Source organism: Camelus bactrianus, chromosome 12 (assembly GCF_048773025.1).
Source record: "Camelus bactrianus isolate YW-2024 breed Bactrian camel chromosome 12, ASM4877302v1, whole genome shotgun sequence".
Taxonomy (NCBI): domain Eukaryota; kingdom Metazoa; phylum Chordata; class Mammalia; order Artiodactyla; family Camelidae; genus Camelus; species Camelus bactrianus.
Window position 1 is genome coordinate 58,017,093 of NC_133550.1, and position 25,639 is coordinate 58,042,731.

General features: G+C 52.0%; 1 protein-coding gene across 6 annotated transcripts in view; it reads right to left on the bottom strand.

Annotated features, from left to right (window-relative positions):
- Positions 1-976: 976 nt before the first annotated feature.
- The window catches only part of LARGE1 (LARGE xylosyl- and glucuronyltransferase 1), a 491,734-nt gene continuing 467,071 nt past the window's right edge, over positions 977-25,639 (bottom strand). For all 6 annotated transcript variants that reach the window (XM_074375446.1, XM_074375448.1, XM_074375447.1 and 3 more), the window contains 4 exons: positions 23,066-23,344; positions 8,616-8,762; positions 4,989-5,184; positions 977-2,585 (listed from right to left, as the gene is read on the bottom strand). In XM_074375446.1, the coding sequence (XP_074231547.1) occupies positions 2,388-2,585; positions 4,989-5,184; positions 8,616-8,762; positions 23,066-23,344 (820 nt within the window). In that variant the 3' untranslated portion in view covers positions 977-2,387. The remainder of the gene's footprint in view (positions 2,586-4,988; positions 5,185-8,615; positions 8,763-23,065; positions 23,345-25,639) is intronic.

The following is a 25,639-nucleotide window of genomic DNA, read 5'->3' on the forward strand; positions in this document are numbered from 1 at the left end:
TCTTTCATTTACGGAAGTGGCCCATTTGGATGATGCATTATATGATCGCAGCTATAACTAGAGAAACTCAAGGGAAACCCAGGTGGCTGGCCATGAAAAATTAAAAAAAAAAAGGCTTTAGGGAATTTAAAATTGATTTTCCACACCGAGAAACTAGGGCTACTGGCCTATTTTCACTTGGCTCAGTTAGCTGGTAGTGATTAATTTAAAAACTGTATCAGTGCATCTGTTAGCAGTGGTCTTCTCTAGAAAAGGAAGTCTGAGTGCCTGTGTGTGTGCATGTGCGTGTGCACAGGGAGGAGGAAGGGGCTGTGGTGCGCTGGTAGATGTGTGACAACTGGCTCTTAGGCTGGTGGTGCCCTGACTTGTGGTGTTTTCTGGTTTCCATGGTGAAAACACTCCGATCATGGATGATTTCATGCTACGTGGGTGACGTCACTGAACCCAGGAGTAGCAATGAGACGTGCACCCAAAGTCCTTGTGACCTGGTCTGTGCTGGCTCCGCCCACCAGTGGACAAGGGGGACTTTCACATGGACTTTGAAGCCTTTAGTGATGCCTCACTTTTACAGTATTCATGCATACCTTTTGTAATAACAAATGCTGTATATATGTAATGTATGCCTATGATAGATTCATACACACACACGTATGTAAATTTATGTAGATCGGTGTGAGGATTTGTCCTAACGGTTTTCCTAAAATTTTCAGTAAATTTGAGCGAATGCACTTGAGTGCCCTGAGGGCCTCTTATAATCAGGCTGCCCCGGCATTTCCTGATTTATCAGGACCATCACTACGATTTACCATGCTAGCCCACATCAAGTATTGGAAACATCTGGCTTTGGTCTTGAGACAGAAGCTAAATGGAAAACGTGAAAACACTTTGCAGGTTGGAGCATGAAGTGAGATCTAACCTCAGGCAAGGAGCATAAGAGGTTCAAGTTCCAATGAGGAGAAAACACAGTGGGAGAAGAGAAAGTGTAAGGTTGCCGTTTATCGACTTTGCTCTCCACACCGCAGTGTGTCCGGGAGCTCCTGACAAGAGCGGGTGGGGACGGGGGAAGAAACAGTTGGGACTTCCGTTTATTGACTGCAGCGTTTGCTGGTCACCCTGCAACTCGACACACACAGCCCGGCGGAGAGGAGGGCACTGCCTCTTGTTCTCATCAATGTAAACACGACATTAATATCGAAGATTCAAGAAAATGGGTAAAAAGTCCAGTGTCCCCTCAATCTGTGTCACGGCGAAGGTGCCTGCCTACCCTGGGCCAGGTCGCAGAGGGAACCTGAGGTCGTGACCTCGTCCCAGCTTCAGCGAAGCCGATGCCAACACCACAGGAGCCCAATACATTCTTCCCGAAGGTCTCCAAGTGGACTTGTGACTCTTCGGGACTGGGCTCGCATGAACGATGAAAGTTCTTCTAAAGGCCTGCGAGGTTCGTACCTTTTGCGTGCGTGGAAACTGTCCCTTTAAAGCCCTTTCCCCGTGAGTCAGTCATAGCCAATAGAAAACGTGACCGGTTGTGAAACAGCTGGTCTTTGTATATCCACAGTCCCAATCACCGCCCCTGGATCCTGCAGAGTAGGGAATTCAAGGTCCCGGGGCACTCGGTGATCATCCCGAAGAAGGCTACCCATGTTTAAATAGTGGCCGAGGACTCCTGGCCTCCTTGCTGGGCCACTGCTGACAGAGGGATGTTCACCGAGGCAGCTGACTCTCCTTCAGAGCCTTAAAAGATCAGGTTTTCTATTTGGGATTCCCAGACCCAAACCAAACAAAGAAATAAAAATTCCCCAAAACAAAACAAGGGTGACCTTGAGGATGAAGAACCAACCAATCCGACCTCCAGGTCCTGCCAGGTACAGTGTCCCCACTGGGTTTTGCCAAATAGTTGGTTCCGATCATTGGTGTGCCCTCCCCTGGGATACTCAACTAAATTTCAGGGCAAAGAAGAAAGTTTTCTCTGAAGAAGAGACATTTTTGCTTTTATTTCCCGGGATGGCTGCCCACCCCCACCCCCACCCCCACCCCACCTTCCCCTTTTTTTAAAAGCAATGAGGACATCCTAAAGACCTGCTTGGTCATCTGGCTTTGTGGAAGGATAACCCTTTTGCTCCGTCTCACCCCTCTGTGCCCCATCTCTCGGAGAGACCATGTGGATGGGCTGTTTTTCCCACACTCTGGGAATGACAGGTTGTGGGCCGGAGAGGGACTGGCCGGATCCTTGTCCCAGATCTCTGTAGAGAGGGCAGATCTGTTGGGCCAAAGAGACAAACAAAAACGAACCAAAAAAGCAATGCTCCATTTGAGTTTCAAGACTGGGCCCCATGCAGCACGGGGCTCTCCCACTGCAGAATGTCTCCCTGGTGCCAGGCCTCTTGGTGCTAGCTGTTGTTCTCGGCCGTGAGATATTTGAGGGCGGCAAAGCCGTAGCGGCGGGACATGTCCTGCTGAAACTCTTCCTTCAGGGTTTTGAGACAGATGCGGTATTGCTTGTTGGACCGGAACTTGGTGATGTCGAAGCTGGGGGCGTGAGGCATGTGGATCATGTATGCGTTGGGCAGCACGATGAATTCATACTCCTGGGAGAAGACGAGAGTAGCGTGAGCGCCTGTATGAGGGACGCGCAGGCGGAAGACCGCTTGACTAAGTGAAGGAATGATGTGAGTGACACCAAGAAACAGGGCAGCACCATGGAGAGCGCAACCACATGCAGGGGGACAGCTCAGGGCTGTCTCCATGACCTTGGACACATTACCTGGCTTCCCTGAGCCTGGGTTTTCTCCTCTATAAAGTAAAGGGAATAATACCTACCTTGCGAGATGACCAATAATGTATGGCTCATGCTGGGCAGAGCTTAGGGCCCATAACAGGTTCTTGATAAATGAGAGTACACACCCACGTGTTTGCTCTAGAATGACACGAGCCATGCGAGAGTCTCTTGTGCAATTAAATGATGTCTGTTTATGTGACTTCTCACAGAGTTTGATGAGATTTGACAGATTAGTACAAAAGAGGGGGCACTAAAAGAAAGGGGGAAAAAACAAAAACTCCACTGGACTGAAGCTTATCAAGGACAAAACAGACAAAGCAAACAAAAAGCCCCAACAAACAACAAACTGAAAACCCAAATTCCCACCCACACAGCCTTATTACAAGTCCCACCATCAAATGGTGTTCTCCACTTTGCAGAATATAGAAACTCAGATCAAAAATGAATGGCCTCTGAGGAGCCAAAATAGGGGGTGTAAATTTAGGATGTGTCACTCAAAGGAGAACCAGCACACTTGTACTCAGAATCCACGTACTCTAATTTCGGACAGCATGTCTGGTAAACCTTGGTTATCTAGTTTTGCAGCCCAGAGCAGATCAGAATCAACTCAGCAAGGGAAAAATCAGGATGGGGAAAGGCAGCTGTTACAGATGGAGGAATGCTGACAGCAGCAAGAAATGACAGCTGATGGTGAGGAAGGAGTGAGAAAAGCCATGAAATGAAAATGCAAGCACTCCCGGAGCTTGGCTGTCTGGGACACTTCACGTGGGGACAGAGAGCCTTTCCGATCCCACTAGCCCCTGTAGGTGTGGCTGGATTACCTCTCAGGGGTGTACGTCCCTAACTCACTGGAAGGGGTAAAATTATGTTTAGCATGTGCTACTGGCAAAGCAAGGAAAAGAGGCAACACATTTTCAAGTGTTCTGTCAAAACTGTCGAAAACAAATAAAAGCCCAGGTCTCAGTGCTGGAAGAATTAACCTGGTGGAACCAGTTCGCCTCACCATACTGCCGGACTCACGAAGATTACGACATTTCTTTCCAGCAGAAAGTAAGGCAGACTCAGCGTTTCTGTCTGTGAGCATCACGGGACCACCCCCAAGGATTATTGGAAACATGGATACGAAAGGTCATGCTCTCTGTTGTTTAACGGGAACACTCTTCCACAACCTTCTATCTCCATCACTGGTTTGCAACCCTAGATATTTATTCAGGTCACCTGGGGCTGCTCTCAAACACCCTGGAACTGTTGGAAAGTTCTCCAGGTGACTCTCAGGGCCGCCAGCACTGAGCATCCATTGCTTCTCCTGACTTTGGGATGGTCCTGTTGAGGAATACTTGCACTGTGCTCTGAGAGGAGGTGCCTTGGAGAACAGCGTTCCAAGAGACCAAAGGGTGGGGTTGAGGGGCTCAGGCATCCTTCTCTTGGCTGAACCAGGGCAGCTTTGCTCCTGTTTGTTTGACACAGGGGTTGCCAGGCCGCAGTGTGTCTGGCCAGCCACATGCTTTTGTAAGTAAAGTTTTATTGGAACATAGTTACAGTGGTTGTTGAGAAACCAGCTGTAACTGAACTACAACGGCAGAGCTGAGTGGTTGAAAAGGATGCCTGAAGGCCCCACAAAGCCCTCCCAACTTACTATCTGGACCTTTAGAAAAAGGCACTGCAGACCCCTGGTTTAACCTACTAGAACCCTGCAGGAGGTTTCTTTTGAAGTAGGTGCTCAGCAAGTATGAGCTGAATGAAAAGTTTCATGATTAAATGCAGCCTGAAACTCATCCGTCTCTCAGTTACAGGGTAGAATCAGTAGCTTCGCCTTAGCTGCATGCTTTGTGTCACTGATATGAAACTCCCAGAATGCTCTGTGTCAATTATGTGACTCACAGACCCAGTGATGAATGGTCCTCATTTGCTCGTCTTCATCCCTGGGTTGCATGAAGAAGGGGGGGGGCGGTGAAATGGTTTGTCCCAGGACACTCACATTTGCCTGAGTCCTGGCTGGGAACCAACTCTCACCCAAGGTAGAAGAAAGAGTTTGGGGATCTGCAGCGCTGAGGGTTAGTACGGCCACGTTCCCCCTCTAGGTCCCTGAACACATCTTGTTCCCTCTCAGTCCCTGCCTTCTCATCTCCAAGGCCCTTTCAGCGCTAAGATCCAGGCCTCTCCTTCCCCCCCCCCCCCCCGAGCACGAGGTCCAACGTTCTACTCTTCTCACCTGCGCATCCAGTTCCATGATGTGAGCCACCTTGTTCCAGCCAAAGCCCACAAACCTCCGGTCGTACTCAGGACAGTCCCGTCTCACGACAACATACGGCTCGAAATCGGCCTCCCACTCAACCCGGTAAGGCGTGGTGGCGGTCCGCCACTTGGCGAAGTTTGTGGGTGCGTGGCCTTTTGTCCAGACGTGGTACCTGGGACATACAGAGAAAAAGCCGTTGGGTGGAGGGACGGGAGCTGAGCTCCGAATGCTGCTGGTTTGGAGGACAAAGAGGTGTGTGCTGATACAGCCCTTGCTGGGGTTTGGGTTGAGTCCCCACTTTGGGCAGAGATGCAGCTGCTTCCTTATTTTGCTGCTTCACGCTGAGGCTGGATGTCCTCTGGACCCGCAGGTGGGCTTCCAGTAAGTTGTGTTATTGGGGGAGGTGACCAGACTGGGAGGATGCAGGCACTGGAACCTGCCACTCCACCAATTCAGCAGCTCCTACCACAACCAAGGTCACTTCAGTGGAAGGACAACACAAGGCTGAGTAATGCCACATTCACGAAGGGTGAAAAGGAAGGACATTGTGAGTTGTTGGGAGTGGTTCAAAAATCGGGCCGGGAAGGAGGTGATTTTCCATTTGTGAACAGGCAGTCTGGCCACCTGACACCTTTCACTGAACCGGCCTGGCACAAGGACAGCGGTGGATACGCATTAGGTTTAGAGCGCAGCACAGTGGAGCCACTGGACCAGGGTTCAAACATCACCTCCTCCTCTTAGGCGCTGAGGACCTCCGACTGCAGAGCATCTAAACCAGGCTTTAGTTTCCTCCTGTGTCCACCAGCGAACTGCTGAGGGGCTTAAATGAGAAAGCGGAAAGAGATTGGCCCGGTGCTGGGAGGCGGGGGGCGGGGTATTCCACAAATGCCGGCTCCCTGCCACCCAGTCCAGCAAGGTGGTTAAAAACACTGGTTCTGGTGGGATTCGGGGCCTGTCTGGGTCTGCGCTGCCCCTTGACAGATGCAGAGGAGTCACCTACCTCCTCTGTGGTTGTGCTTCTTTCTGCTGGTGACACAGAATGGTCCCTACTTCGTGGATTTATGACCATTTTGCAAATTAATTCATACAAAGTACTTAGAGCGATGTCTGATATACAGTAACAGCCTCAGAATATAAAGATATTCTCATGATTTCCCCTGGTTTGTTCTGAGACATGTCGACTCATGGGTGGTCTTACTGTCAGTGGTACCAATAGCCATCTTATTTGTCCTCCTTTTCTAGAACCTGAATTCTTGGCCTGTTCTCATGTGAAAAAGAGGAAGAAGAGAAGGAAAGAGCAGGGGCAGCTAGGTCAGCTCTGTTCCCCTGGGTGGGCAGGCAGCTTCTGTGGGCTCAGCCTGGAGACTGACGGCACACCCAGTGGCCGGTCAGCACAGAACAAGTGGAGGTTGCAGTTACCTTGCCGTTAACTAAAACAAGCCACAGCCTGAAAATTGCTCCAAGGAACCTACTTTCAGACCAGTCGACACTGGTTCTCTAGGACTTGCTCTCTGAGGCCATCAACATCAGCCTCCCAAAAAAACCAGTGATGAGCGAGGTTTCCTGGGCACGCTTTGTAGGACGCTGCTATAGAAGAGACTTGGGGCACCGTGCTTTGAGCAGAGGTGCTCAGACTTGGGTGTGTATCAGGATCCACTGGAGGGCTATTTTGTAACAGTCAGATTGCTAGGTTCCACCCGCCGAGTTTCTGATCCAGCAGGTCTGGGATGAGGGTTGAGACCCTGATGCTTCTAACAAGTTCCCGGAAGACGCTGATGCTAGTGGTCCAGGGACAACACTCTGAGAACCACTGCCCTGGAGGACGTGGATGGTGTGGATGGTTTCTCATTCCAGGTGCGGTGGGGAGTAGGTTCCAGCTGCTGGAAAGCATTAAGAGTTCATCATTTGGAGGGAAGGTGACAAAAGCAATTTCTCAGAGAGAAGGTATGTAATTTAGCACTTGGCGTGGCGGCTGGCAAGCTGTTGGCCGGAGCAGCAATCATGAACACAGCAGGCCAAACCCCAGCTCTGACGCCCACGAAGTTGGCCTTGAAATGAGTTCTTAAATCACCTGGGGATGGAGATGGAAGGAAGGATGCCTTGGAAATTTGCCAGGTGGTCAGTCATCAGGCTACATCCAAAGTCTCCATTTTTGCATGCCTCTTCAACACAGGTAAGAAAATTCAGGACTTGATCAGAGATCTGACAGTATTTTGGTTAGGATTATAGACTCGGCAGCTCCTCAGACCTGGGCTGAATCCAGGCTCTGACTGGCTGTGTGGCTTGGAACAGTCAGTTAGCCTCTTAGAGCCTCAGTTTCTTTATCTGCAAAATGGGGACAATGTATCTGCCTCAAGGATTTGTGATGAGGATTTAATGGACTGATCACAGGGCCTGACACGTGTTAAGCACTCAGTAAGTGGTAGTTATTATTTCTTTCCGAAAAGAAAGCAGGATTGGCTGGTGGGGTATTAACTCTTTCAGGCTACTTTCCAGAATTCTGGATGGAGAAAGAAGGCTGGAGTTTAAGTCCTGGCTCCCCCAGGACCCCCAACTCTTCAGTTTCTTTATCTGAATGAAAGGTGAAAAGGGATCATCTCTGAATTGTTGAATGAATAACCTATCTTATAAAGATATTTTCACAAAATAATGTCTGTTTGAAAAAACCTTCTAGAAGCTTCTAGTAACTTAATGGTATGAAAACCGAAGTTATTATTGTGATCTTTTCAATAAAATTCAGCTTGCCTAGAATTGTATGTTTTTTAGCTCAAAGGGAGTGCTGGCCATTCTCACACTGTTCAAGATGGAAGCCTCTCTTTAAAACAGGAGCCGATGGAAGACATGGCTCTCCCTTTGGACTGCTCTGCCAGGAGACCCCCAGGATTCCTGCTTCCTGCAGGGGCGCCACACTGAGTGTTGGCAGCCTGTCCCCAGGAGCCAGAACCCTTTCCCACCTGTGCAGTTGTACTGACTCCCTGGGCACTGTGGACAGGAGGCAGGATAACTCCTCTGAGATGGTTGTGCAGGACTTAGGAGTCTAGGAAACCAGGAAAATGAGGGGTTTGTTTGAGACTGTCACTTGGGCAAGAGGAAAGGCAGCTTCCACAGTGGCTGCATCCACTGATGACTTGGAGTCACCCTGATGACTTGAGTTGTTGAAGCTACAGCTGCCTGGCCCAGGTTTGAGGACCTCGGAGAACAGACCGCTCACAAAGAAAGGAAAAAAAAAAAAAAAAAAAAAAAAAAGGAAGGAAAAGGCAGACGGCCACCATGGCGGCGCTCACACGATGAAACCCACTTACCAGATGAGCGAGCGGACAAGCAAACCAAAGAGAGGACTCAAGAGGTGGGAGATGGGGCAGAACCTGAGCTGAGGGAAGTACAAAAGGAGATGAGCTGAACCCCCCGCCCAGCACTCCTGTCCCTCCACCGGGACCCGGGTCTGTCACAATTGTACAGAAAGCACGTGGCAGGTGGGAAGAGAAAGGCTGTGCCAAGCACACAGTTTGAGGCCAGCGGTGCTTTTCTTGGCCTTAAGATGGCCTAACGCTGGTGACAAAGGGCTTCGGGCACCCCCGGGGGGTGCCAGTGAGGGATGCTCACCTGAATGTGAAGAGAGTCCCCATGTCCAGCATTGACAGCAACTCTGCCTTCGACTTGGGGAAAGAGAGCCGGTAACGCAGCGTCTCGAATGCGGGGACGATCATCGCCTTCTTGGTGTTGGCGAGGTCGAGCTGGATGACAGACTTCCTGGAAAGAGAGGGCAGGCAGACACATGGTCCTGGGGTTGCCAGGCGAAGGCCTTCCCCACACCAGGGCGGGGAGGTGGTTGGCACAGGGAGGGGTGGGAGAGAAAGCCTGAGTCAGCCTCTCGGTTCAAACATGGGGAAACCGAGGCCCCGGGAGGCCAGGCAGCTGGTCCAGCACCACCAGAGCGCCCTGCTGTCTCTGGGCCAGAGGGCGGGGCCTTCCTGGGGAGTGGACAGAGGGGCCGGGACCCTCCCTCACTTCTGCAGTGTGTGCCCGCTGGAGACAAGTGCAGGAGCCAGGTGTCGGGGATTCACTGGAGAGCAGTCTGCTAGGACCACTGGGCTGGCCGCACACTCCTAGTCCACCCCCCAGCCACAAGGGAGGACTGGACATCTATCTACCTCATGGGATCATGACCAACCCGGGCATTTGTGGGTCCCCTCTCTGTGACTCTTCAATCTTTTGACTCTTCCAGATTTCGGGCTTTCAAACTAGCCAGACAGAGCCTGCGCAGCCCGCATCCTACACGTACAGCCCCGGTATCACACTTATGGGTGGGAAGGTCTCCATCCTCTCACTCACTCCTGCCTTTGGACCTGGCCCTCTGCTCCTGGGAGACCCAGCTCTTGCCTTCCGGATTTGTCTGCCATCGCCCAGCTCTGTGGCCATCATTTAAAGGGAAGAAAGGCCAGAAGGGTCACAGAACATGAGGCTTGGCATAAACACAGGCAAGAAATAAATCCTGGCTCTGTCACTTTCGAAATCTGGCCATATTGTGCAAGGAATTTAGTTTCTCCCGACCTCAGGTGCTTCCCTAAAATGGGGCCATAACATCTCCCTTCTGAGCTGCGGGAGAGACTGGACAAGGTAACAGGAATTCTAATACTGGGAGGTAAACCCAGCACACGGCAGGCGTGAAGCAACAAGTGGTCCCTATCACACTGCAGGGCTGTCCTGTTCCCTGGCTTGATCTTCCAGGATCTCTTTTGACCGTGGCTTTGGTACTTCATGCTGGCATCCTGCTGTGACCACTGACCCTCGGGGTCTCAGGCCAGCCGAGCTGTCTGTTCATTATCTTTGAAATAGAGACAGCAGAGGTCTTCCCGGGTAACGCAAGGCATTGAAGGCATTTTGCAAAACTACTGGAGGCAGCAGCCCTCTGTAGTCGTACAATTGCTTATTGCTGTCACTTCTCAAAGTCACTTTGCTCAACAGAACTTGGAGCCTGTGTGTACGCAGGGGCCGGGGCTGGTCTGCAAGGAGCAGTCATGCTCCAAGGAAGTCACTGCGTTGATCCAGGCCAGCGTGGGACGAGAACAGAGTGGCAGCTCAAGGAGAACCATCGCAAGGTTTGGTATCAACACGTGGTGAGGGGGGATTCTGGAGCAGGTCAGAACCAGGACGGGTCTCTGAAACAACCCTTGGTGAAGCGATCAGCAGCTCCCCGTGCAGAAGCGCTGGTTGAGAGGGACTGAAGTCGACGTTAGAATCCTCCAAGCACCATCTGTAGTCCACCCTTTACAATTATGCTTAAGTTAATTAGATACCATGTGATATATGGCCCTCAGGCCACTATTTCCCGGGAATTCCATAAAGGATGAGACCAAGATGGGATCTGGGTGAGCTTGTCTCAGCCAGTGGGAGGACCAAAGGTCTGAGTCAGCCTGTTCTGGCCTGCGTTCCTCTCTTTCTTTGTCTTTCTCTGGACAGTAACTTCATGGTTTTCAAACACCCCAGGTTCCCTCGTCCACAGCCAGGCAATCTCTTTCATATAAACCCTACATGAGACACGGGCAGAGCTGGGGCTGGTCACCCTCCCCCCAGGAAAGGTCTGTACCTTATTTATTGATCATGGGTGTTGGGGATGGGACATAGGGGTCTAAAGAAGATCCTTGGATCAAGATGACAAAGCCCTTGGGGAGAGGAGGGAAGGTGTCCCAGGGCTGATGGGCAGGGGTTATGCATTCAACAATCACCAAGCACCGACTTTGTGCCAGGCACTGTGCTAGGGAACGAAACAGCCAAAGCTTCCTCCTGCCTGGTGATTACATTCTTGTCTTAAATGTCTCAAGATGCTAAATTGGGGTCCAAGACTGCATTTGCAGCTAATTATTTTAAGATCTGATTGCTTTGGAAATGGGTGGGAGGCAATGGAAGGGAGTGGCAAGTCCTACACACACACACACACACACACACACACACACTCTCTCTCTCTCTCTCTCTCTCTCTCTCTCCCTCTCTCCCTCTCTCTCTCCCCCTCTCTCTCTCGATATGGAAGTCTACATGTGGCTGTCTCTAGCTATGTAAATCTCAAATTACTATTACAATCAAGGTTATTACAGAAGCCACTTCTTGGAGTAGAAGATAATTCCTTCTCTCATGGCCCCTGTACACGGGGGCAGCTTTGATCTTTGCTGTCCCACATGAAGCCCTGGCCAGGGCCGTGTGTTCAGGTGTAGACACTCAGGCTGAGCAAGTCAGTTTCTCTTGGAAATTTGAACAGATGCAGACACGAGATCACAGAGCTGACTGGCACTAACATCGAGCAGAACTCCAGAAGCTTCTGAAGCTCTGCTGCAGAGGGGTCCGGAGCTGCCCGGGGTTAATTACTGTCTCAAGTAGTGGTTTTCCAGATCCAGCTTTGCTTTTGTAAGATACAGCATGCAGGAATTTATCCCCTTTGATTTCTTTTCATTTTAATTAAGTGTCTAGCACTGGTTTTGGTTGCTTACGACCAAACCACCAGCATATCTCAGGCCCAGAGTCACCAGACCCAGTCGGCAGCATGCCTTACGAAATCGAGTCCTAGAAAGCCTTATTTCCTTCTGCAGAGGGAGTCAGATTCTGGAGTGTGTTCTGCAAATTCCCTTTAATCTCACTGAAACGCAAACTGCTGCGAAGATGGATTTGTCACTAGATTGGTCCATTTCAGCCTCAGTTCAAGGAGGTTTTGATACTGATGCCCTGAACAGGCCCCCCCACCCCATGAAGTCGTTTCAGCCATAAAGTGGTTTCAGGGCCCCGACTCTGAGCACGTCTGTTCACTGAGGTGGTAATGGCATCCTGAGCTTTCCTGCACCGTGTCCCGCTCGCATATCCTTCCTGGGCTGGGGCCTGTTGACCACCTAGGGCTGCAAGGTTGGCGGCCACCATTAACCTGGAAAGCAAGCCCTGCAGGGGATGGAGTGTTTCAAGTGCAGAATCTTCCGGGAGCTGAGGGGCAGTGTGGTGAGGTGGGAGGGCCCGACTGGGGGCCATCCCCGACAGGCTGAGCAGCTCTCTCAGAGTGGTTCATCCAGAGTCATCACACAGAAGATTCTGGAAGGCAGTCTCGTGTAGTAGTGATCAGACAAACTGGGTTTCTAGCTTTGGCTCCACCACTCGTCTTGGGCAAGTCACTTGGACCCTTCTGAGTCTCAGAGTTCTCGCGCGTGTTAAGTATTTTGATGAGAGAGAGCACACGTGCGTGTGGAAGCGCTTGGTGTGACGCCTGGCGCACACGGGGCGCTGAGTACTTGATGGTACATGATGGTCGCTGCCTGTGATGGTTAACTTTCTGTGTCAGTGGGGCTGGGCCATGACGCCCAGCTGGGTGGTCAAACACTCGCTTAGATGTTGCTGCGAAGGTATTTTGTGGATGTGAGTTATATTTAGAATCAGCTGATTTTATGTCAAAGCTCTTACTCTTAATAAAGTGGGTGGCCCTCATCCCATCAGCTGAAGACTTTAAGAGCAAAAATTGAGCTCTCCTGGAAGAGAAGGAATTCTGCTTCAAACCTGTAGCACAGAACTCCTGCCTGAGTTTCCGGCCTGCTGGCCTGCTCTGTGGGTTTCAGACTTGCCGGTCATCACAGTTCCTCAGGACAACTTCCTCTCCATCCACCCAACCATCCTGTGGCTCTGCTTCTCTGCAGAATCCTCACTGACACACTTGCCCTTGTCTAAGACCCTTTCAAAAATATCCACAAACCCACTACAATCTTTTTGGGCTGAGGATTCAGGTTTCTTAAAAGAAACCTTAGGTACCTACTGAAGCCACTCAGAATCCTGCGGGCACCATGGGGGGCGCCGTGACCTGGAGGCAGCCAGCCCTGGGTTCCAGTGCAGCCTGCCACCCTGTCTTATGACCCTGGGGACATTGCCAAACCTTTGGTAGCCACAGGTCCTCCATCTGTAAAGTAGAGATAATACTCCCGTCTTACCGACCAGAATCGCTGTGAGGATGGAAGGAAACAATCCCTCTAGAGCTGGACAGTGTCTGACTCAGAATAACGGGTAAACGAGCTTGCTGTCCCGTTCCTGGCTCCGCTCAGGGGTGGGCCTGGCACGAGGGAATGGGGGAGGGGGAGGGATTCCAAAAAGGCCACCAACTGCATACAACCAGGACCGGTTTCCGGCTTGCCGGCCTGCTTGTCTATGGGAAACAGAGTTTGTTAGATTTCAGGCTCCAGCCAGGTCCCCGAGTCCTTCTTCGGGTCAAAAACAACTGAGGCGTTTCTGCCGGGGACCTCCATCCCTTCCAGCCTGGTGGAGCTGACCAGGCGGACCCGCGAGCTGGCCATGACGATCTTCAAGTCCCCCGCTCTCCGCTCCTGTGCATCTTTCCGCCCCTGCGGTAATGCGGGCGCTGCCACGTGGGATGGCCAGATAGTCTGACGTTTCAAGAGGAGCCAACTAAAATGATTTTCAGCCTCAGCCTCTCCTCAGTTTTCTCAAGGATGCAGATAATTCAGAGCCTTCTTCGCTCCTACCTGGTAAAACCAATGGGCGCAGCAGGGGTGTGTGAGTGGGCGGCAAGGTTTCCAAAGCCAACCGAGGGGGAGGATGTGGGCAGAGACCGCAGGCTTCCATGGGGCTCAGCGCTAAGTGCAAGAAACAGCGCGCAAGGGTACATTGTGAGGTAGCTGGGCTTCCCGGTGCTTAAAATGACCAAACTCCAAGACCGATCCAGGCTGCTGGCTGCGTGTGTACAACCCTGTGTGCATACACACCCCCCCTCCCTCTCTCTCTTTCTAACCCCATCCTTTGCCCGAGAGGCGGGTCTCTGCCACCAGGAAAAGAGCCCAGTTTCCTGGCATGAAGAGACTATGAGAAAGTGTCTCTGAGAAAGCAGGCACAAGGAGGCCCTGTGACATCACCTCATCAGCGGTGAGGACGAGGGCTGAGGCTGGGCGGCGGGGGTCTGCAGCCCGCCGTGTCTGTGTCTGTAAAGATGGTGGGGTTAACAGCATTCCTCTCAGAGGGTGCTTGTGAGGCTCGCGTGGGTTCCTGCACGTCAGGTGCTTCCTCTGGGCCTGGCAGGTGATAAGCACCTGGTATGGGTTGGCCATCAGCCAAGCTGCCGCCCACTTTCTCGGGCCAGCTTGACCACGGTCACAAAGGCGGGACCTTCCCACTCAGTCCTCTCACTGGTTCATTTCCTCGCCGTTCCACTCTGTGCCGGGCACTGCTGAAGCACTTGGGATTCCCTGGTCGGGAGAACAGGCAGGGATCCCTGTCCTCGTGGGGCTGACATTTTGGTGGGTGGGTGAGGAGACAGCCCATGAGAACAAACAGTGACTCGCACAGTATGCTGGAAAGTGAGGGTTGCTGAGAGAGAATGGAGCTGGATGTGGGATGTCAGGAACGCCAGAGGTGGGGAAAGGATTGTAAATTTAAAGTGGTCCAGGCAGGGATCTCAGGGAGAAGAGAATATTGAAGCAAACACCTGAGCAGGTGAGGGAGCAGGTCACGCGGTGATGTGGGGCGAGAGCTTTCTGGGCTAAGGAAGCAGCCAGGGCACAGGCCCTAATGACACGAGCACAATAAGGAACAGAGAGGCACTGGGGGACGGAGGGAGCGAGCCGCTCACGCAGGGTCTTGGAGATCACTGAAGGGTGCAGCGGGCAGAAGTCCCACCTCCTCCAAAGATACCCACCCCCGAATCCAAGAAACCTGCAGGTATCTGACCTTACATGGCAAAGGGACTCTGTTGATGCACTTAAGGATGCTGAGATGAGAAGGTTTTCCTGGATTATTCAGGTGGGCTCAGGGTGATAGTAAGGATCCTTAAAAGGGGGAGGTAGGAGAGTCAGAGCCAGAGAAGGAGATAGGATGACAGAAGCAGAGCTTGGAGTGATGTGGCCATGCGCCAAGGGATGTACGTGGCCTCTGGATGGCCAGGAAACAGACTCTCCCGCCGAGCCTCCAGAGAGAACGCAGCCTGCTGACACCTTGGTTTTGACCTCCACGAGACCCTTTCCAGGGTCCTTACAGCAGCAACAGGAGACTAACCCAAACTCTTTAAGGTGGGGAGTGAGCGATCTGTTTTCCGTGTTAGAAGACTCGCTCGACTGCTGCGTTGACAGCCGACGGTGGTGTCACACGGGGAGAGGCTGGGAGACGGGTCAGGAGCCCCTGCGGTAATGCGGGCGCTGCCATGTGGGATGGCCAGATACTCTGACGTTTCAAGAGGAGCCAACTAAAATGATTTTCAACACACGTGAGGCTGGGTGTCTCGAAGGGGACGCCCGTTTGAAGAGGGGCTGAGCAGTGAGAAGAAGGGCATGATCACTCATCTGACGATGGAGAGTCTCTCCCGACCCCACCACTTCACTAATTGTGTAATCACAGGCAATTTTTTTTAGCTCTCTGCTTTTTGTTTCCTTATCTTGATGATAATAAATACTTCACAGGCTTGGTTATTAAGAGAACTAAGATAATACATTCATTATTTAGTGAATATTGATGAAGCCAGACATAGATATTGAATCTGGAGCAGAGTGGACAGATGCAACCCCTGCTCTGACAGAGCCTGAAGTGGGGTCGGGGGTCAGGGACAGAGACAGACGTGCAAGGGTCTCTGGTGTAGAGCGGGGCTCTACTGAGAAGCAGGAGTTAGCCAGTCAGGAGAGGGGGTTCGAGGTATTTGCAAAGCTCTGGAAGCAAGAAAGCATGCAGGATTTGGGGGAACTGAATTTCTTAGAACATGAGCAGGGCGAACAAGGCCACAGGTAGAAATGACCTTGAAGGGCAGGGAAGGGCGCATGTGCATGTACAAGTGTGCGTGTGGCCCGAGAAGCCCCCGGGTCTCCAGCAGCCCTCCTCCCCCTCTTCTGCCTGGCTTCAAAGAGAAGTGTGACTTTCAACCAGAGCAAGAGAAAATCATCTGAAAAACACCTCTCGGGACTGAGCAACCTATATCAGGCGGAGAGGGCGGAGCGGGCAGAGCTAAGCTGTGCTTGTCATCTGCACCGACAGCTGAAGGCCGAGTGGGTCCCAGCCCGTCCCAGCCCTGTCTTCCCAGCCCTGCCCACGGAGGCCAGGTAACACGGTCTGCTCAGATTCCATTCCACTTGCACAGGAAACGAGTTCCCAGAAGACAGGCTTCCAGGAGGTGTGCGGGGACGACAGCCAAGTGTTGCAAAGAAGGGAGATGTGGTTGCCTACAGGGAGTGTCACCACAAGGCGGACACCACAGATGAGGTCAGAGATGGGCAGGGCCATCTGAGAGCCAGGAGGCTCCCGGGCCCCAGCAAGACTGGGTAGTTCCCACACTGAGGACATTAACACCTCCGGAGGGAGAGGCTGTCCGGCAGGGAGGGGCAGGGAGGAAAGAGAAGCTAAGAATGAGCTTTCAGGGCAAACGAATGCAAGACAAAGGCAAAGCTGATTTTCCCAGCTGTGTTCTACGTCAGGCTCACATGCAGCTCTCGACATCTCTATTCATCCTGATTTAATTACCCACCGCCCAGACTTTTAGCAATCATGGCTACGCATCAGGGGGAGCGTTCCATGTGCTGGCCCTAGGTGGGCTGCGGGCTGGGTGGTTACTGGGAAGGGGGGGTCAACCTGAGCTCCGCAGTGGGGCAGCCTGCCCGGATTCGGGCCCTACCTGGACACTGACCACCTCACACTCTCCAGCAAGTTCTATCTTTGTGCCATAGTCTTCTCAGGGATACTCTCAGGAGCTGGGCTGTGGGGTTCTGTACAGATTAAATGGAATATCTCATGCGGAAGTTAAGACAGCTCTCTAATGCAGAGAATGCACTCGATAAATGCAGCCTGTGAGTATGGTCTCGGCCAGCATGATGATGGTGGGGATGCGCCCATCCGGCCGCTGGATCGCTAAACAGGTTAAGCACGGAACACCTTTGATAAGCCCAGGATGAGCGAGCTGTCTGCTTAGCAATGCCGCGCCCGTGGGCATGTTATTTCGCCGAAGCATCCTCACCTGTTAAATGAACCGTGCAGAGGTTAAACAACAAAATACAGGCGAGAGAGCTTGCATCGGTGCTCGGCGTATAGTACGCGCTCGATAAATGTTAAATGTTACGGTAGAATTAAAGTGATGAATTCACACCAGGAAATGCCACCTGGTCATGTCCCTCACCGAGCAGCCAGTCGGCCTCGCTTGGCGCCACCTGTCCCTGGCCTTGTTCACAGTTCTGCCCTCATTCAATCAGTATTTATAGAGCAGGTATTATGTGCCCCGGGGGACATGACGGGGGAGGGAGGGTAGACGGCATCCTGGAAAGAACCCAAGACAAATGGAATGCGTCAGTCCGGTACGCTGTCAGGATACAGTCTCGACCAACGTGGTGTGTGTGTCCCCGAGAAAGCCAGGCAACGTTAGCAAAGCAAAGCAGAGAGGTTTACAGCTTCGAGCGCTGAACAAAGATGAAGATTCTGCAGGGTTAGTGACAGAGGCGAGAAACCAGCCCCAGCCTCGTGATGCGGGAAGTCCCAGCTGAGGGCGGCTGCCTAGGCCTCTGCCATCCTGGGGACACGCCACGGTCTTTCACGCCCTCACACCTCTTACTCCTTCAAGCCCAACCTCAGCCATCACCTGCTTTCAAGGCATCCCCTGCCCTCCCACACAGGGTCATCTTCTCGTGCGTCTGAGCTGCTCTGTCTTGTGTCTCTGTTCTGAGTTACTCCATCCTTTATCTTTTACTGTATCTTGATGGATCACGAGAACAGCAGCAGCACCTGCAGCTGGAGCGCCCCCTGGAAGGCAAACCCCGGGAGGGCAGGAACCCAGCCCCCGGCACAGAGCCTGGCCGCGGCAGACGCGCCATGTGCACCCCTGGAATGTAGACTGTTCCAGGCATTGTGCCAGCTGCTTTCCCAATACTACATTACATTGGATCTTGCCAGAACCTTAAGAGGGAAGAAATAATATGATTCCCATTTTATAGATGGAGACAGTTGGAGGGATTAAGCACCTTTCCCAAGGTCACATAAATGCTGAGTAAGGAGTACTCAGCATGCACTCAGATGCCAAGTTGAAATGTGGGTCCGAGTGATTCCGGGGCCAGCTCACCGCCTGGCACACAGCAGGTGCTCACTCAGTATTCTTTGGAATGAATATGAGTATATAGTTTCTTATTTCATAGGGAGAAAAACCGAGATGGTTACTGGAAGTTACCAGGCTGTGTGGCAGGTGGCAGAGTTTGCAGTGGGGGTGGAGGGAGGGTCATGGGCGGGAGCCCAGCAAAGGAGTACTGTTCAGAGTGCAGTGAACGGAGCAAAGCACAGAAAATTAACCCCTGCTGAGCACCGACTCTACCCCTGCAAGAAGCTATTATTAGCCCCTGTACTAACTGAGGAAACGGGACTGGGGAGACTGAGGCAGCCGCCCCAAGTCACATCCTGGACAAGGGTGGCAAAACTTGGGTTCAAGTGCAGGTCTGCGTGACTTCCGCCACACCTGCTGAATCTCCATTGACATTTCTGAAACCAAGAGTGAAAGCTGCACATCGACAAGCTCATTTTTTAGAAGAAACAGGTGAAGGGGTGGGAGGGAGGGTTGAGTGAAACTCTGTAGCTATGTCCATGCATATAACTGATTTCATTATTTTCCAATTGATAATAATATTAGCTGGTTGCTAAGCAATCGTGCAGGGAGGCTCTGATGCTGAACTTTTTTTTTTGGTAACCAAGTAGGCTCCGAACAAAAAAGTGATACTGGCAAGTGTTTGGGGGGGGGGGTCTGGTCAAAGGGCTGCCAGTCGGCCTGCTTCGGTATCCTGGGGTTTGAGATGGATCTAGCCCCTTCCATTAGTGAGCAGGCTGTTGCAGAGGGGAGCCCACCTTCCCCTGCTGACACCAACAGTTAACCTCTCCGGGGCCTCTGTCCGGTCACCTGTAATAACACTGACCTCATAGAGGGGCGTGAGGAACAGAGCTGATTTACACCAACAGCTGGCAGGGTTGCTGGCCAAGGTAAGGGCTCGATAAATTGCAACTATCATTTTTAGCAGTAATATTTTAACAGAGCTTGGGTGGAGTATTTTGCTGGATATCCACGCTGAAGAAGTCAGTCTGCTGGAGCCCTGGGGGGGGGGGTGTCTCACAGCTGCCACCGCAAACTGTACTCTGAGCCACATCCCAACCAACGCCGTAACCCTGGTCACAAATATACCTACTTTTAGTGTCTGGATCAGAAACAAATCTACCCACTCACAGGGGAAGTTTTTCCTTAAGCCAACGGAGAGCCAATATGGTTATCTGCCTATGATAAAGGACAGCGCATGCTTATTTGGGACTTCTGATAGAATCGTTTTCCTTACCACTTCTCAAAATTCTGGCACCTAGGAATCATCGAGGTCAGAGGTCACAAACTGGTCTGGAGTTGGGGTGGGACGGTTCCATTCATCCTGAAGACATGCGCAACAGTGTTTGAATTTTTTTTTAAGTTACTTGTCAACACTAAAAACCAAAACATGAGCATCTAGATTTCTAGCTCCTCTTGAAAAATACAGAGACCTTGGCCCCCTACCCTCTCCAGAGCAATGATTCCGCAACTGCAGCGAACAGATGGCAGCTGCCTGAGATGAGGGCTCTGATCTCCTATTCTTGGCTCCTTTAGGCCAAGGTCCTGGCCCCAGCAAGCATCTAGGTTTGTGACTCCTGACAGAAGTCCATGTCTTCATTTTACAAAGAGGACACAGGTTGAAATAAACAGGATTGTTGGAAGTCACACAGTTCCTTACAGCACAGGGTGTGAGCAGGAGCCAGGATTCCTGGGTTGCAGCCGATGCCCTGTCCACCATAAAACACAAAGTCAACGCCATGACATCCTGTTCAATCCAGGAAGGACATGGGTACACCAAACCAAGAGTAGGGGCCGGCATGAGAAACAGACCAAAGTAGGCAAAGACTTCCAGGTACAGGCTTTTGTAAGTCTCAGGTGGCAACATTTGAAAGAGGTTCCTTGTTTTCCCTTCCAAAGCTCAGCCTCCTTTGCAGACAGTTAATGATTTCCACTGCAGAATCTCTCTCTGGTCCATCTACCTGTCTCTGCTGCTCCATGCACTGGGCCTCCAGCGTCTCGCACCAGAATGACTGCAACAGTTCCCTAACTCATCTCTTCTAGCCCTACTGACTGCGATCCTTCCCTGATGCAGCAGGAATGCCCTTCCTTAAATGCACAGCTAATCAAGCCATTCTCTCAGCGACTTTCCATTGGCCGCCCTGCCTCATAAAATCCCAAGTCCTAGCATATTATGAGAAGTCCTGCGGGACCCACCTGGCTTACATTTCTGGCCACATCATCTCCTGCTGTCCTCCCCATCAGGGCTCCGGCCACCTTGCTTCCCTGGAATGGACCTCTCTACTGGAACATCACCCCCTCTCCTGGTTCACTCCAGCTCAGCCTTCAGGTCTCCACTTAGATCTCTCTAGACCATCCTTTCCCAGACTGCCTCCATCCCAGATTAGGTTCATAACACTGGGACGGGACACCCCACTCACAGTAGCTAAAGAATCTGTGTCTTAAATATTCCTGTTGGTCTAAAGCTCTGGGACTCACAGATCCCATGTGCTTCACAGATACGGGGGTCCCTAAGATGACTTGTGAATATCCACTAAGCAAATGGATACTGTGGATGGAAGAGAAGAAAAACTCCGAAAGTCCCACTACCTTTTCACTCTAGACGGGAAGTCAGTTCGCTTCTCTGGGCACTTAAGCACATGTGCACATAACTGAGAAGTGGACAAAATCAGGTATTCTCCACTCAGGGCCTCTGCACGTCTACAGGGCCCGGGAAAAAAGTAATGGAGTGTTCGGGGCAATTCGCAGTATTTCAAAACGCTCAAGGGAAACCATACACCTTCCTGTGATAAGGTAGCTGAGACCAACTCAAAGTTCAGGTGACTGCAGGAAGGAAATGCTAATTAACGGGCAATACCACTTACCTCGCGGTGGGTAAGGTCACGATAGGCAGTTAATGACATCTTCCGTCAATCAAACGTAGGGAGACAGCATAGAACACAGCCTGTTCCTGTGCCATGCTTCTCACATCGTTAAGCCCAAGAGGCAAGACAATCAAATCGTCTTTGATGGGGGAGGAGAGCCCACAGACTTTTAAGATGGGGCTATTCACCTTCGACTAGCTGGAGGGAAGTCTCCTCGAGTGCTCTGCAGAAGAGCCCCGGAAGGGTGGAGGATGGGCTGTGTTCCAACCCTGAAGCCTCTCTCCTGCAGGTCGGGGGCAGCCCTCACCCCCGCCACCTGTTTGCTTGGGAGCTCCGTCATCATCCCACAAACTGCTGACCATTCAGAATTTACAGGAATCCGGGGCTGAGAGCACCCTCTGGCCACACGGGGGCACCCTCACTCCACACACTGGGATCCCAAGGCCCAGTTGGAGCCGGAGCTGGAGGACTGCTCCATTCCTGGAGCCCTGCAGGGTCAGGAGTTGGGGATCCTGGTGCTCCGTGCCACAGTCTAGGCTCTTTGGGAAGCCACCTCTCACCCTCCCTGACTGAGGGTTATGCTGCCCAGGGGTCGATCACCTGCTGTTCTTCACAGAGACATGCTGGAAGGGACTCCACCGGCTCACAGGGGAGAGACTGATGCTCTGAAATCCCAAGATAACCCCGGAAGGAAAGCTGACTCAGACAGTGGACAGAGAATACAGGGCAGAGATGGAGCTCACATCACACCCGCGCCCTGGCTTGAGTGCAAGTTTAGAGACTCCTGTAGAAGCTCTTTGAAGAGTGAGAGTGACAGACTGAGAGACAGAGACAGACAGGAACACACACAGAAAGAGGGAAGTGGGAAGGGCAAGAGAACTGGAGAGAAAGAATTCAGACCCTGCCCTGTTTGGGACAGTCAGGAACCCCAGAGCAGGCAGACAAGTACGACGCGTACAGGGCAGCCTGCAGACCTGGGGTCTGCCAGACACTGGCTCAAATCCTAGAGCAGCCTGAGAATGTAGATTCCTTTGCTTCTCTGGGCCTCACTGTTCCCCACAATAAAAGGGGGGCTGGTAACCATGCCTGCCTTTTGGGCTGGATGTGTGGTCCCAGCAGGACAATTAATCTGTGCAAACCACCCCTCATGGTACCCAGATCAGGCAGGCAGGCACTCACTTGGGAGCAGACCTAACTCACACTGACAACAATGATAAAAGATTAAAGAACATTGGCCATTTACATCTTGTGATTTAAGTTTGCTCGCGTGGGGACCTTTGGGCTAGATGAATTCTACGGCCCCTTCCAGTCTGGGTGATTTGTTATGCAATAATAATGCCTCTCCCCACACAGCCATCGAGGCTGTTCACAAGCAGGGAGCTTGCTCTCCAGCTGTTGGATGCCCGCCTCTCCACGTGGGAAGAGTTGGAAAGGGTCACCGAGCACCCCAGAGGCAGAGGCCATAGTGATTAAGCACATGACCCCGGAGTCAGGCAGGTGGACCCCGGCTCCCACGTTGGTAGGTGAGCAGCCCTGGCATCACAGCTCCCCATCTCCCTCCTACAGTCTCCCGTTGGGAAAATAAAGATATAATAATAATAATAATACCGCCAGTGGCAGGGACTGCAAGGGGAGGGACTGAAATCCTGCTCGGCACGTGTTCGGAACAGTGCCCGGCACGCTGCAAGCACGTCCGTAAATGTTAGCTGCCACCACCACTCTGATTCGTTTTATAGAATAGGCAGTAGTGATCTTTTAGAAGGGTTAGACGAAGGTAGTCTGACCCAAAACTGGAAGAGGGACGATCTGTTTTCATAGACGCTATAGAAAGAGCATTAGACTGGGAGACAAGAGCTGTTTCCTAGACCAAGCCCTGCCGCTGCCGCTGCAGGAGGCGAACCCGGGTTTTGGTCTGCTCATCAGAAAGATGAAGATGTGCGTTTGCGTAAGGGTCCTCCAAACCTGGCAGTCAAGGGCCGTCATCTCTGGGTGGACTTGGCCAGTTATTGTCACCATCTGGGTCCCGGCTGCCCCATTTATCGCGGGGGCGTTGGACTAGACGGCGACCCTAAGGGGAGTTCCGGCCCCGCCCCGCCCGAGCCTGCGTCCCCGCGGGGCCTCACCTGAGGTACTCATAGAGCCCGTACATGGGCAGGAAGTCGATGTCGGACAGGAACATGTAGGGCGTGCCCGCGTGCTTCATGGCCACGTTGCGCAGCAGGTTCACGGGGTAGAACTGGCCCTCCTTGTACACGATGTGGTAGGCCACGTTGTGGCGGCCCATGAGCACCTCGGAGCCCTGCGCGTAGCGGAGGAACTGCTGGGCCTCGGCGTCCGACAGGTAGAGGGCCAGGCTGATGGGGCCCTCCCAGTGCTTGCAGATGGCCTCGAGCATCTGGAGCCTGCAGGAGATGGGAAACGTGACGCACCCGCGCATCACGCGCATCACCCGCGTGGCGTCCGCGCATCACCCGCGTGGCGTCCCCGCATCACCCGCGCATCCGCTAGCCCCCTGGGAGACCGCCATCTCCCTCAGCACTTGGTTAGCCAGCTCCAAATCCAAACCTCTGCCCTAAACATCAACCACTGTGTGATGGCGGCAAATCACCAAACCTCAGTTCCTTTGCCTATAAAATGAGCACAAAAACACTCACCTTTCTGCTACTAGTCTTTGCTTCCAGCTAAATGTGAAAATCTTGATGTGACATTGAGCGTCACATCCCACTATACGCCTTTTCTTTTCAGACTCGTCTTTTCAGCAGCGGGTGGGGAAGAATATACTAAATGATGTAAAGATCCCCTTCCAGCTTGAAACTCCCTACCTCTCCTTCTGTCTCAGCAAAGATGAACAGTAGCCCTACTGTGCCACTAAAGCAGGGACCAGCCGTAGGAGATTTAGCAAAATTAAGGCCATGAGTTACAAGGAGCATTAAAACAAGCAGTAAAGACAAGAGACATAATGACAATTACCGACTCATTACCACACTCCAGACACTTTGCAGAATTCTCCCCCCAAACCCTGTGCCCCTGCTGTCATTCCCCCCATCTTCCTAATCAAGTAATTGGGGCTCTAGGTGTCCAGGCCCCTTTGGTTCTCGAACTTGGGCCAAATGTGTATAGACAGGACTTCGGAGACAGTGAGAAGAAAATACTACTGGGTGTTTGGCAAAGGGAACGGGTAAAAAAAGTGAATGTTGGGGACAAAAGTGAGCCTGGAGTGACGGTGTCTTCATTTTTCAGAGCCCTCACTGCTCCAGAGCGCCAGGCAAGGCCACCTGAGAGGCGCTGAGCCAAGGAGAGCAGGGGAAGAATGGAGCCCAAAGGAGAAACAAGAGGTGTGTCCAACAGAGAAGGTCCTGCAAAAATGTTTCAAGAGGAATCTATAAAGATTTTTCCCCCCAGAGGCATTAGAAGTGCCTGGTACACAAAATCTATGGTTAAGAAACAGCAAAAGCCTATTTCAATTTTTTTCCCCTACCCAGCAAGAGGTACAGAATCAGCAGCCTCCCGGCCAGCAAGCCCACTTTATTCGGACAATTACCAGGAAACAGACCCCATGCATTTCCACGCTTCTAAACAAAAGAAAATGGGCACACCCGTCCTGTGTCAATGACTTTCGTGATGGACGTTCAGTTTCCTCTCATTCTGTGAGTGGGTATTGCCTAGACTGGCTTCCTGTTTCACTAAGGATTAAGATATTCATCAGGCTAAAATGCCCTCCATTTCTCATACTTTATGACACTTGTTCATCAAAGTGACCAGAGTCAGTTTTTAAAGCGGCACTACATTCACCACAAGGCTTGATTTCATGAAATTTGTGTTCAGCCTCTGCTACGAGGGCCCTGGTTTCTGCTGGGCTCCGAGAATCGGGGATGCTGAGTTATCCCACCAGCACCTCAGTTTCCTTGTCTGCAAAGAGGGAGGACCCTGAACTCAGAAGAGAGAGCTGTTTCGACAAATTCTCTGAGATCCAGAGAGGACAGGGCAAGGATCATTTCTAACGAGTGGACGTCAGAGCTGCTGGAGGGAGCGGGATGTCGGAGGCACGTGGGGCTGTGATGAGAGGTCAGCTTCTGCTGTGGGTTCTCCCAGTGATGTGGTTTTTGACTCTGTGTCTTGAGTTTTCCAAGCAGGGAGCAAGCCCCGCCTGGTCCAGCCTGTCTTCCCACCTCTGTGAAGACTTTAGAGTGAGAACAGAGACACAGAGCACTTAGGTTTCTCAGGAGAGAGGTGCTGCTGCTGTGACGAACATCACATCCATGTGGATATTACACGAAAGGGTGCCCGATGTTTCGTGGAAACTCAGTGAGCAAAAACTAATGATGGCACAACCACGTCTGCTCCTGCCACCAGCCCCAAACTCTCTATTCTCCCTTAGAACCAAGCTTTCCGCCAGGACCCGAACACCGGTGACAAACTGAGGTCCACAATCATGATGATAATACATAAAATGCGATCACGATGCAATAAATCCCCACCATTCATCTGCGGCTCATGACGTGCCGGCCACATTTTGGCTGTTACCACTTTAAACAGTCACAGTGATGCTACAGACAGAGTGGAGACGCTCATCCCTGCTTTACAGGTGAGGGCGCTCAAGGATGAAGCGACTTCCTTCAAGTTACGTAGCTCCCAAGTGAGGAGCTGGACTCACTCCCAGGTCTGCCTGACGCCAGTGCCCGGGACCCAGACCACGA